A 10,573-nucleotide genomic window follows, 5' to 3' on the forward strand; every position below is an offset into this window, starting at 1 on the left:
GGTATTAAGCCCCTACTGTGTGCTGGCTGTGCTTTCAGCCACACATGTGTGTGCATGTACATACTTACACACACATGCACACACATACTCAGGGTTAAGCTGGCCTAGTGTGGCGTCCGGCCAGCTTGCAGAGGCTGGGGCCTGCAGGAGGCAGTAGGCTCAAGCTCTGGGTTGGCCTTGAACAGGCTGGGCAAGGGGCTAGAGCGAGGAAACGCATGGGGGCCGGGTGCAGACAGCAAGATCTGGAGCCACAGCCAGCCCCATGCACTCAGGCCTCAGAAAGAGCTGCCTGGAGGGTGAGTGGGCAGAGCCCAGCCAGCGAGCAGGCATGGATGCCGGGTATGCGTTTCATTCTGAAGGCCTGGGGCACCCTGAGGGGGCCTGGGGTGAAGAGGCAGAGCAGCGCTAGTGCACTGGGGTGGGTGATGGCCAGGGGCTCTGAGGCCAGGAGAGTCTGTGCCCACTCACCTCCTCTTTCACCCAGGCCACGTACTGGGAGAAGTAGCCCAGCTCCCGGGTCAGGAAGCACTCACTTTCCTGCAGGAAAGAGGGAAGCCCTGGGCTGGTGAGAGTCCCAGGAACCAGCAACCCGCCCCACCAGGACAGGCTGAGCTGCCTTTCCTGGGGGCCCCGGTGAGGGGACAGGGCTGGAGGAAAGGCCTGGGGTGCCAGCACTGCGTGCCTTAGCCCCACGACCCACCTCCGGCTCTTGGTAATCCCCCCACCTCCCACTCACATTCCTTAGGATACGGTTGGCCCATGCAGGCAGCTGTCCTTTTAGGTGGGTGACCCTGTCCAGGACACCTGAGGTCTCCAGCTGGGGGAAAAGGGAGAGGCTCAACTCAGTGTTCTGCTCAGTCAGGGAGCAGCCACTCAGTCATCAGTCTAACCATAACACAGGACAGACTCAGCTTGGCCCTAAGGATGCAGAGGCCAAAGACAGAGGTGCTCAAGTTGCTGTCCACCGTCCCCTGACAATTCTTCCCACCCAACCCCACCCTGCAGTGGGACTAGGCAGAGTAGGCAAGGTCCCAAGCCAGCTGGACCTCTTCTTCCCCCTTCTATTGGCCACCTGCTCCCCCGAGCCTCCCATCCCCAGGAGCCACCTGGAGGTTTGGTGCTGAGGATGCCAGCGCCCTGACACTGATGTTGAGCTTGGCCTGGGGGGAGAAATGGGGTTGGTGAGTGGAAGGGAGTGTTCTGGGCCTGCCTCTTCTTATCTCCCACTCCTGCTTCCCCTACCCCCAGGCCGCAGGGCCCCTGGCCTCCAGACTCACCACTAGGTTCTGCTGGGGGAGGACCTTCTCCTGGTAGAGGTGTCTGAGCCCGTGGGCCTCCTCCTGCAGCTGCTTCTTCAGCACAGAACTGGCCTAAGGGGACATGGAGATGGAATGGCTTGTGCCTGGGATAGGACAGCCTTTGCTGGCATATCCTTTACCGAACTGTTCAACCAGACATGCTGAGGGATGGACAAGTGCCGGCTCAGAGGCAGAAAACTGAGGCCTCCCAGAGCTCTGGCTGATCTGAGTTTGGAGGGGCCCACGCCCAAGTGCTAGGACCACCACTGGTTTGCTAGGCACCCCCAAGTCAGCCACAGAACCTGTCTGAGCAGCAGTGGCATCTGCTGAAGTGGCGGGCTCCATAAAACGTCTGGAAAAAAACTTTTAAACTCTAAATATCCATAAATCCAAAATGCTGTTTTTTCCAGTGGAGTTTAAGGTTCTGGAGCTCAGTGGTCACGGTACCTGATCCATCACGCTGTCCTCATGGCACCTGTCCCTGCGGGCCCCATGAGCAATCAACACTTGGAAACGCTTGTCCTGCTATGTGACGTCAGACCAGTCACTTTGTCCCATCCTTACAGATGAAGAAACTGAGGCCCAGAGGTGCTTGATGACTTGCCCAAAGCCACACAGCCAATCGGTGGCTGAGCCCGAGTTAGCCCTGCTGGGGGTCCCGGCCCTCACTGGCAGGGGCCCTCAATCCCTTGCCTTTACCCCCGCCCCCTCCCAGTGTACCTCTCCCACTGCCAGCCCTCTCCCTGACTTCTGTGTGCCCAGTGGGGTCTCTGCTTCCTTCTTACTTGGGCCTGAGCCAGTCCTTCCAGTTCACGGGCCAGCTTCTCCATGTTGGCTTTTATCACGGGCTCCTGGATCTGGAGGCAGATGGAGAGATGAGGGGTGAACCCCAGCTCCCCTCCCCCAAACTCCCAGCACTTTCAAGAATGCTGTATACCAGATAAGTCTGTTGGGACATATCGGCCACAATGGGTTTGACCTGAAGCGTGACATACATCAGACACTGCATTCGGATAGAAGGAAAAAATGGGGTATCCTCTGGTGAAGCCCAAGGAAGAGGTAACTTCCTGCCAGTATTTGGCCACAACAGTGGGTTCAGGACTATGAATAGTGACATACGCTATGGGTGGGGGCTCATTCACTACCGTCCTTTGATGTTGGGGGGCGTACCAGGAAAGGCCTGGGGCACATGGTTGGGGAACACCACACAGGGATGTGTGGGGGAGTCGAGGGAAGACAGAACAAGGCCAGGGGCTGCCCCAGCTCCTCTGTGGTCCCCTCCGTTCACCATAGTCTGGCCTGAGGGCCCCGCTGACCTGGGCGAGGTAGCCAGGGTAGTGGATGCTCCCGAGTCCACTGCTCTGCAGGGCCTCCAAGTCTCGGCGGCCAGCAGGGCTCAGCAGGTCCAGATCCTCCACTCCCACTCTCAGCTTCTGCAGCTCCCGCTCTAGCTTGGCCGTGTACTGGGAGGGAGAGGACAGGGTGGGGGCATGCCCAGCCACTGAACCAGGACTCTGGAGCTGCTGCACTTGGTAAGCGGTCACCAGGCCTTCTGGGTATCCAGGGCCACCACTGAACACTCCCAGCCCCAGACAGACCCCCAGCAGGCCTCTGCTTCCCCCTCGTCCCCCTCTCCACCCCACCCCACCGAGACTCCAGCATCTGTCTGGCTACTAGAGAGCAACGCAGACTCTTGCCCGTCCACCCAGTATAAAGCAGGTCCCTGGCCCATCTTTATCGCATCACCTGTGCCAAGGCCTTCAGAGCGCCTGTCACTGTGGCACAGTTTATGTGTGCGCTTGTCTTTGCCATTAGCTCCGTGAGAGCAGCCCTGTGCCTGCCATTCTTAACCAAACCCTTGGTGTCCCGAGCAGAGGCTCACATAGGGTGGGCACAGGACAAGTGCGTTGTATGCAAAAATGAATGAACGAATGCATGAATGGACACAATCACATTTCCAAGACAGACCACAGTTTAAAAAGTGATGCTCAGCATTTTGCGACTATCACTGGAGGAAATTTAAAGGGCGTGGCATTTGGCTCCAGAGTTTAACGAACAAGAAGCAGCCATAGAGGAGTAGTCGCCTGCCCAAGGTTTCACAGCCCCGCTCCTCCCCACCCAGCACTTGCCTTTCCCAGGGGGACAGAGGCCTTGTGTTCTCCGAGAGGCATCAGTAATGGACAGGGACGGAGATGTGTGAAGGCGGGCAGAGCTCTCCTGGTGCCTTGGGAAGCACACTTGTCACACTTACCTCTGCCTTATCAGTTCTTTATCATCTCCAGAGGACAGCTTAGTCTCCCTGAATCCAAAGCCCTATCTATCCAGACTCTTCTGTGAGCTGGACCTCTTCCCTCCCAGGACCAGGGCTGGGACCCCGCTCCACGAGAGCCATGACTCTCAGGCCCCTGGTGCAGCCCTCCCCGGACAGCCTTCACCCACGGCAGGGTCTGTGGCCTAGCACGTGCATGTCACCTGCTCTGTGGGCCTTCTCACATGGCTAGACGCTGGAAGAGGAGGCAGCTAAGGCATTGTGCAAACTGTTCTCAGTCATACAATTTAAGGCATGGAGTTGGGGCTGACATCTAGACTGCTTGGCCATGCTGCCCCATGGGATGAGAATGGGTGGTGGGTTTGAGAGGAGTGGAAGGGCTTCTGGGAAGGATGCGGAATCAGGAGCCAGTGTGCTCGGGGGCGTGTGTATAGGGGGCTGTCCCAGAATATGCTTGGGAAGGGCTCCCTGGGGCCTTGGGAGTCAAGGCACCCATCCCCCACCTGCCTTAGGCATGGAGAGGGGAGCGGAGGGAATGCACACCTTGGGGGTGGAGGGAATGCACGACAAGTGTGTCCCCTCATGCACTAGCTCTGTCCTGGAACTGTCTCACCAGCATGGACTCATTTCTCCAGTTCTATATACCACATTCTGCCAAAGTTCAGCGGCTAAAGGACAAAATCCTGCCACCACCTACTGGCTGTGTGAGCTCAGCAAGAAGCCTGTGGGAGCCCTCTCCCAGTGGCACCCAACTTCGTCACCATCGTTTTCACTGTCACCCCATCCTGTCTGCAGCATCCCAACCAATGCCTGTCTGGGCCACACACACACACTTGGTCTCTCACTTACTGTCACCAGCCTTTCCTGTTCCAGCCTTAACTATGTTCGGTTTTCTCAGGGCACAGTGCTCAGAGCTGGTCATAGCTTCCAGGCATGCATCCGTCTACCCGCATATCCCAGAAACCTCCTGGCCCTGGGCCAGGCCCTGAGATACCTCAATTGCTCTGGCAGACTTCTCAGGTTCAAGGAAATGGTTCTGTCACAGAGCCAAGACCAGAGGAGGGGTTCTGCAGGAGGGGCTCCACGGCCTTCTGGAAGGCCACTTACCTGGCTCATATCCAGGTACGCCTCCAGGTCGTAGGAGTTATTGAGCTGCAGGACCCTCCAAAGCGCAGCCCCTTTCCTGCACTGCCTGGGAAGGAACATGGACATAGAGACAGAGAAGGAACAGCTGGTGGGTGCTGACATCACCCTGACAGGCCACACACCTCAGCTCCTCCTCGCACCGTCCCGAGCCCAGGCTTCCCACTCACTGATAAGCCAGGAAGATGCTGGCGTTCTTCAGGCCGAGCAGGTGGGACAAGTTCATGGATGGCGGCAAGTTTCCCGGGGTGTCAGCAAACTGGGGAGGGTCAGGGAGACAGGCCTGGAGTGGGGAGGGCTGGAGCCATCCCAGCCCCAGGGCCGTGCCCCATGTCACCCTAGCTGAGCAGAGACCATGCCCCTGTGACTCCAGCTCAAACCTGCCTGGGTCTTCACTCTCTACAGGGACATTCCCGTGAATCTCGGGGAGGAGGCAGCCTGGTCTCAGCAGAGAGTCTGGGCTCACCTTTTGGAAACCAAGATCCCCAGTTTTCAGACTCGGGGTTAGGAGAACAAGGGCTCAGGTCTGGGTGCAGCCTCTGGGGTTCCCTGCCCTGGGACTGGGCATTGCCCTAGGGGCTCATGGGCTCTCTTTCTTGCGCCTCACCCACTGATGGTCTTCTGGCTTCCCTGGGCTGCCTCCATCATTCCCCTGCCCCTCTCTCCCTCGTGACCCTCCAGCCCCCACTTCCTTCTAAGTCCCTTGCTCTGCTCACAACCCCTCCAGCCCTTGGGGTCCCGGCGGGGCAGGCTCACCTCATAGAGCTCCCCGCTCTCCCAGCTCTGGCACAGCAGTGTCTGTACATTGCCTCCCACCAGGAAGGTGGAGAAGACCAGTAGGATGAGAGGCGCAGCGACCAGGAAGCTGAGACACACCCCGCTGGGGAGGCAGAGGAGCAGGGTGAGGTGGGAGAGACCTCTGTCCCCATCCACACTCCGGCCAGTATGGTCAGGGGGCAGAGCCCCTTGGGATGAGAAACTTGGAGGACTCCAGCACTGGGCCAGGAGTCAAAACCGCTAACTGTCCCCACCTCATCCACCCCCACCCCCACCCTGTTACCAGAGCCCTGGCAGCCTAGAGAAGAAGGTGGGCAGCTGCTTTGCTCAGGGCCACATGGCATGGCCAGCTATGACCTGCCAGCAGGAGCGGCAACTCAGAGGGTCTGAGTAGGACCATGTGGCTAGTCTGTGGCTTCTCCGGGAGGCAACATGGCCCCGTGCCAGGGTTGAGACTTGAGAGTAAGACTTGGGCTGGGTTTCAGTCCCTACTCGCCCCTTTCGCCAGGGGCCAGACACAGTAACTGGCCTGCACAGGGATGTGGCAGCCCCGGCCTCAGAGACCTCTGGTCCCAGGGTGGCAAGTGGATTCCACCTCTGGAGCCACCTCCTATTGGAGGTATTGCATGGACGCTGGGTCAGGGAGGGTTCTGAGGCTCCATCCGGGCTCAGTGGGGCATGCTGGATGATCACTGCGGCCAGCTTCTCTTCTCGTTCCTACCCTTTTACACAGATGAGGACACTGAGGCCCAGATGGCTCAGCAATCTGCCCAGGGACACCCACCAGGTCAGTGCCAGGGCCAGGAGTTGAGCTCCATCTCCCTTGATGCCCAGGACTTGCCCCTGTGGCGGCTCAAGGAGCTGTCCGTGGGCTGAGAGAACCTGCCAGCCCGGTAGAAGAGCCTGCCCTTCTCCGCAGCCCTTCTTACATCATGAGGATGCGGGCTCCGGCTCTGCCTTTAGCTTCCGAGGGGCTGGGATCCTCCCGGGCAGACAGCCCCCAGGTGCCCAGGCTGAGGCCTACCAGGTTACAGACCACCACAAGCAGGACCACGGAGCAGAGCATGCAGCCCACAATCCACCTGCCACAGAGAAGTTGCGGATGTCACCGGGAAGGGGTTGGCTGGCATAGGACCTAGTGGCTGGGTGGGGCACTAACCCCAAGACTGGATGGGGCTTTAGAAGTGTAGGTACAGACACTTCCTGAGCGCCCCCTGCTCCTATGGGCCCCAGGCTCAGATCTCAAGGATGCATAGCGAACGTGGGGACACAGGGGCCCAAGGAGTAAGGGATCTTGGCTTAAAGGAGGCTGAGGCTTAGTACAACCAGAGGCTGATGGGGGCTGGAATTGGCCAGGGCGGCTGAAAGCCTGGGTTGCCTACCTGACCCCCACCCCCATGGGCCAAGCACCTGTATTTCTCGTATCTCTGCACCGCCTTCAGGTAGGGGCGGCTACTGTTTTCCACTTTTTTCAGTGCCTGGCTCCAGCGAGAGTCTGCCTCCCAGTCTGGGAACGCTTTGGCCAGTGTCTTCAGCCCTCTAGGCTGCTGGGCCACTGCCTTCTTCAGCTCTGCCCAAAGCAGCAGGGGTTTATGGGCTGGGGAAGGCCCCAGGGGCCCAGGGAGAAGGATGGACAGGAGGACCAGCTAGGACCCACAGAGAGCACCCGCTCTCCATCTAGGCCCAGGCAAGAGGACAGCCTTCACCGCCCCCATAGCCCCTCTCTGTGCTCAACAAGCCTCCTGGTGGGGTGGGGAGGGGGTGCTGGGCTGAGTGGGCCCTTACCTTTGACCACGTCCGCCATCTGCAAGGGAGCCAGGAGCGGGAGAGCATTGAAAGTGTTGTTCTCCTGCCAGAACAAAGGCAGCTGTGCCTCCTGCTCTCCACCTGGGTGTCCCAGCTTGGGGACCCCAACGTCACCAGGCCGACAGGGAGGGCACCCCGCTTAGTGCTCCCAGCTCAGGAAGTCAGCAAACAGCCGGCTCCCCTTTGTTCTCTTAGTTGCCGGCTTCTTTTCCCCTCTCTGGGCCCAGCTTGATGAAACTCATCGAAAACCTGGCCAAGACCATTGCAGTAGACTCCCAGCTATCCTCCCACCTCTCCCAGTCATCCTGCAAAGGACTGCCAAGTCTGTTTCCCTAAAGTCCAGTTCCAACCTCCTCTTGCAGCCTCAGTTCATTTCCTTCCTCCTGGAACCTTCTGCTCCAGCGACCTAGCACGGCTGACTCACCGTTTCCTCAACTGGGGCATTTTCCAGGCCCTGGGTTACTAGTGCTGATGGACACAGGCTGCTCCCTCCCCATCCTAGCTCCCCCACCCATGAAGGTCCTAGCTCTTGCTTCTGCCTCCCCCACCAGACTGTGTGTACTTGAGAACTGGCATCTTGATATTCCAACCCAGATGCAGTGTGAGAGGTGAGGCCCTGATTTGACCCGCATTGGGTTTAACTTGGGAGAGAAGACAGGTGGACCAAGGCAGGCGCTCACCTCCTGGACCATGTTGGAGAAGCTGGCCTCCGGGACACCCTCCAGCCGGTGCAGGACATCATCCACATGGGGCACCTGGAAGTTGGGGGCAGGGTAATGACAAAGGCCTGAGAGGGATTCCCGAGGGAAGGTGGGGTCAGAAACCGCTGAACACTCAGTGTGCAAAATGGGAACCAGCACAGCCTTCTCGTCCTGGCAGGTTATTGCTCATGGCACAGTGCATGCCCTGGGAAAGTGGGTATCTCTCTGCCAGAAAGACCCTCATTAGCCCTGGGTGTGTGAAGAGGGGTGGGGTCTGTCCTGGGAAACACCAGCTGCCTGGGACCCCTGAAGCAACAGGCAGGGCAGCCCCCTCGCTCTAAGGGCCTGGGTCCGGCCTGCACCTGGCTGAAGTCAGCTCCCAGCTCCAGGCCATGTGCCTGGCTCAGGGTCTCTGTGCAGCCCTGGCAGCCCGGCTCCTGCAGCAGGTCACGGAGTCGCTCGCGGTGCACCTGGACAGCCTGCTCCAGGTCCCGCTGCCCCTCCCGCAGCTCCACCAGGGTGGTGTTCAGGGCTCGGAGGTGGTCCACGGAGGCCTGCAGGGCTGAGACATCCGCCACCTCTGAGCAGTCTCCACTGCCTCCGGCACCCTCAGAGGCTTTGGGAGGCAGAACCTCTCCCCTCCCCCATCCACAGGGACTTGCCCCCATGAACCTCTGTAGTTATGATGGAAACAGCCCCAGGGCACCCCTAGAATCAAGGTAGGGCTGGGACTTGCTGAGGTAGCACAAAAGGTCCAGGGCTGAGTGAGGGTGGAACCTGCCCCTGAGAGATACCACCCAGATGGTCCCACTCACCCTGGCCCAGGCTGCCCAGTGAAGCCAATGTCTCGTACACAGTGCTCTTGAGCTGGGTGTGGATCGTGCTCGCAATGCTGGTGGCAACACCTGGAGGGCACAGGGCAGTCTGCAGTCAAGAACTCTCCCCACCTGTCCAGCCTGCCTCCCCAGGTCAAGCACAGGGCTCTGCAGGGTAGGCGCTGGCTCCTGGGTCCCATAGCAGAGCCACCCCTGGGCTGCCCAGCTGGGCCCAATCCCCACCCCTGGGAGTCCAGAATGAGGGATGGGTGGACTCCTCAAGGCAGGCCTCGGCAGAGGCCCCTGGGGTGGCCCACCAGCCAGTCAGCTGCCATCCTCACCATCCAGGTCCTCCAGGACACGCTTCTGGGGGACAGAGAACTGCTGTGCCACCGCCTGCAGCTCCTGGGCATGGACAGAGAGGGCCCGCTCTTCCCCGTCACCTGACAGCCCCACTCCCACTCCTTCCCCAGCCTTCCCGGGCCCCCTCAGGTGCTCTGTCCTGCCTGGGCCTGCTGCTCATAGGGGTGCATGCTCACCTGGGGGACATCAGAGACCAGGCCCTGGAGGCTGAGCAGTGTCTCAGGCACAGCCTCAACACTAGGGCCCGTCTGCTCATGCACGTGCTGGTTGGTGACAAAGGCACAGACAATGCCAACCCTGCGGGATAGGGGCGGAGGAAGGGACTTATTGTATACCCATGGGCACCTCGACCTCACCCCCACTCCCTCCTGGCCTGGGCGCCCCTCACAGCAGCACGAGGGTGGTCAGCAGCAGAAAAGTCATGAACAAGCCACGCTCACAGGCCACCTCCTTGTGCTCCATCTTCGCTCGGGCCCCACAGCGCCGGTGGCCACGGCAACAATAGAAACAGAGTCCGGCAGTGGGCACCAGCAGGAGGTAGAGGCCCGCGATGACAGCACACACCACGTAGCCTGCCTCGTACCTCACCACCTGCACAGGGTGGCAAGGCAGGGGGGCGGTGCTGACCCCACGGGCTGACTGGGCACCAGAGCGCAACCAGAAGCAAGGGATGCACATGGCGGGCACTGTCACGTATGTCCTTGAACCCATGGGAGGTACGTGTCACTGTTGTTTACCACCTTGAAAATGGGGAAAGTGCCCTCCAGGGAGGTCACGGCTCACTGCAACACTCGCCCCCCTCCCACCCCCACCCCCACCCCGTGACCTGTGGTGCTCAGAGAAGAGGGAAAGGGATGCCCAAGACCCCACCCTGGGGTACAGCCAGCCTGGCACACAGCCAGCCTGGCACGCTGAGCTGAGGGGGCCTTCCCACTTCTGCCCCTCAGGCTCAGCCTTGCACTCCCTCCTCGCCCTGCCTGGCCTTACCTCGTCCACCTTCACCTTGGCCGGCTCATTCAGCAGGGTCCTCACCAGCTCTATAAAAAGAGTCAGGCTGAGGGCTGGGGGTAGTGTCCTCCCCGTGGCCAGGTGATGGTAGGTTCTTGGAGGGGCTCCTCCCACCACCACAGCCCCCTCAGAGAAGGCAGTGTCTCCAGAGCCCCATGCCATCATGCTCAGACCTGCTACAGGAAGTTGTGGCAGGCCTCCCCCTCCTCCCAGCTCTACAGATGGGCCATGCGGCAGAAGCCACCAGCCTGGTTAAAGGCACAGAAGAGCCTGGCCCAGCAGCCCTTCCCCTCAACAGGTAAGGGACAGGCTGAGAGGCCCTGCAGCCTTCCTGGTCCTTCCAACCCCAGCACCACTAGACCCAGAGAAAATGTCAGCCAGGTCTTTCAGAGC

At 60.0% G+C, this 10,573-nt stretch overlaps 1 protein-coding gene across 2 annotated transcripts in view; it reads right to left on the reverse strand.

The window, feature by feature from the left end:
• The window catches only part of PROM2 (prominin 2), a 14,847-nt gene extending 5,292 nt beyond the window's left edge, over nt 1–9,555 (reverse strand). The window contains exons 1-17 of one of the 2 annotated variants that reach the window (XM_023524338.1): nt 9,349–9,555; nt 9,151–9,214; nt 8,810–8,899; nt 8,357–8,556; nt 7,974–8,048; nt 7,273–7,336; nt 6,898–7,057; nt 6,417–6,569; nt 5,467–5,590; nt 4,881–4,969; nt 4,675–4,759; nt 2,615–2,761; nt 2,084–2,155; nt 1,278–1,370; nt 1,107–1,160; nt 737–817; nt 469–537 (exon numbers count right to left, since the gene is read on the reverse strand). In XM_023524338.1, the coding sequence (XP_023380106.1) occupies nt 469–537; nt 737–817; nt 1,107–1,160; nt 1,278–1,370; nt 2,084–2,155; nt 2,615–2,761; nt 4,675–4,759; nt 4,881–4,969; nt 5,467–5,590; nt 6,417–6,569; nt 6,898–7,057; nt 7,273–7,336; nt 7,974–7,985 (1,203 nt within the window). In that variant the 5' untranslated portion in view covers nt 7,986–8,048; nt 8,357–8,556; nt 8,810–8,899; nt 9,151–9,214; nt 9,349–9,555. Of the gene's footprint in view, nt 1–468; nt 538–736; nt 818–1,106; nt 1,161–1,277; nt 1,371–2,083; nt 2,156–2,614; nt 2,762–4,674; nt 4,760–4,880; nt 4,970–5,466; nt 5,591–6,416; nt 6,570–6,897; nt 7,058–7,272; nt 7,546–7,973; nt 8,049–8,356; nt 8,557–8,809; nt 8,900–9,150; nt 9,215–9,348 lie in introns of those variants that run through there. The other variant, XM_023524339.1, reaches the window with a different exon arrangement.
• Between the last annotated feature and the right edge of the window lie 1,018 nt (nt 9,556–10,573).

This window comes from Pteropus vampyrus, unplaced genomic scaffold, assembly GCF_000151845.1.
Source record: "Pteropus vampyrus isolate Shadow unplaced genomic scaffold, Pvam_2.0 Scaffold461, whole genome shotgun sequence".
NCBI lineage: Eukaryota > Metazoa > Chordata > Mammalia > Chiroptera > Pteropodidae > Pteropus > Pteropus vampyrus.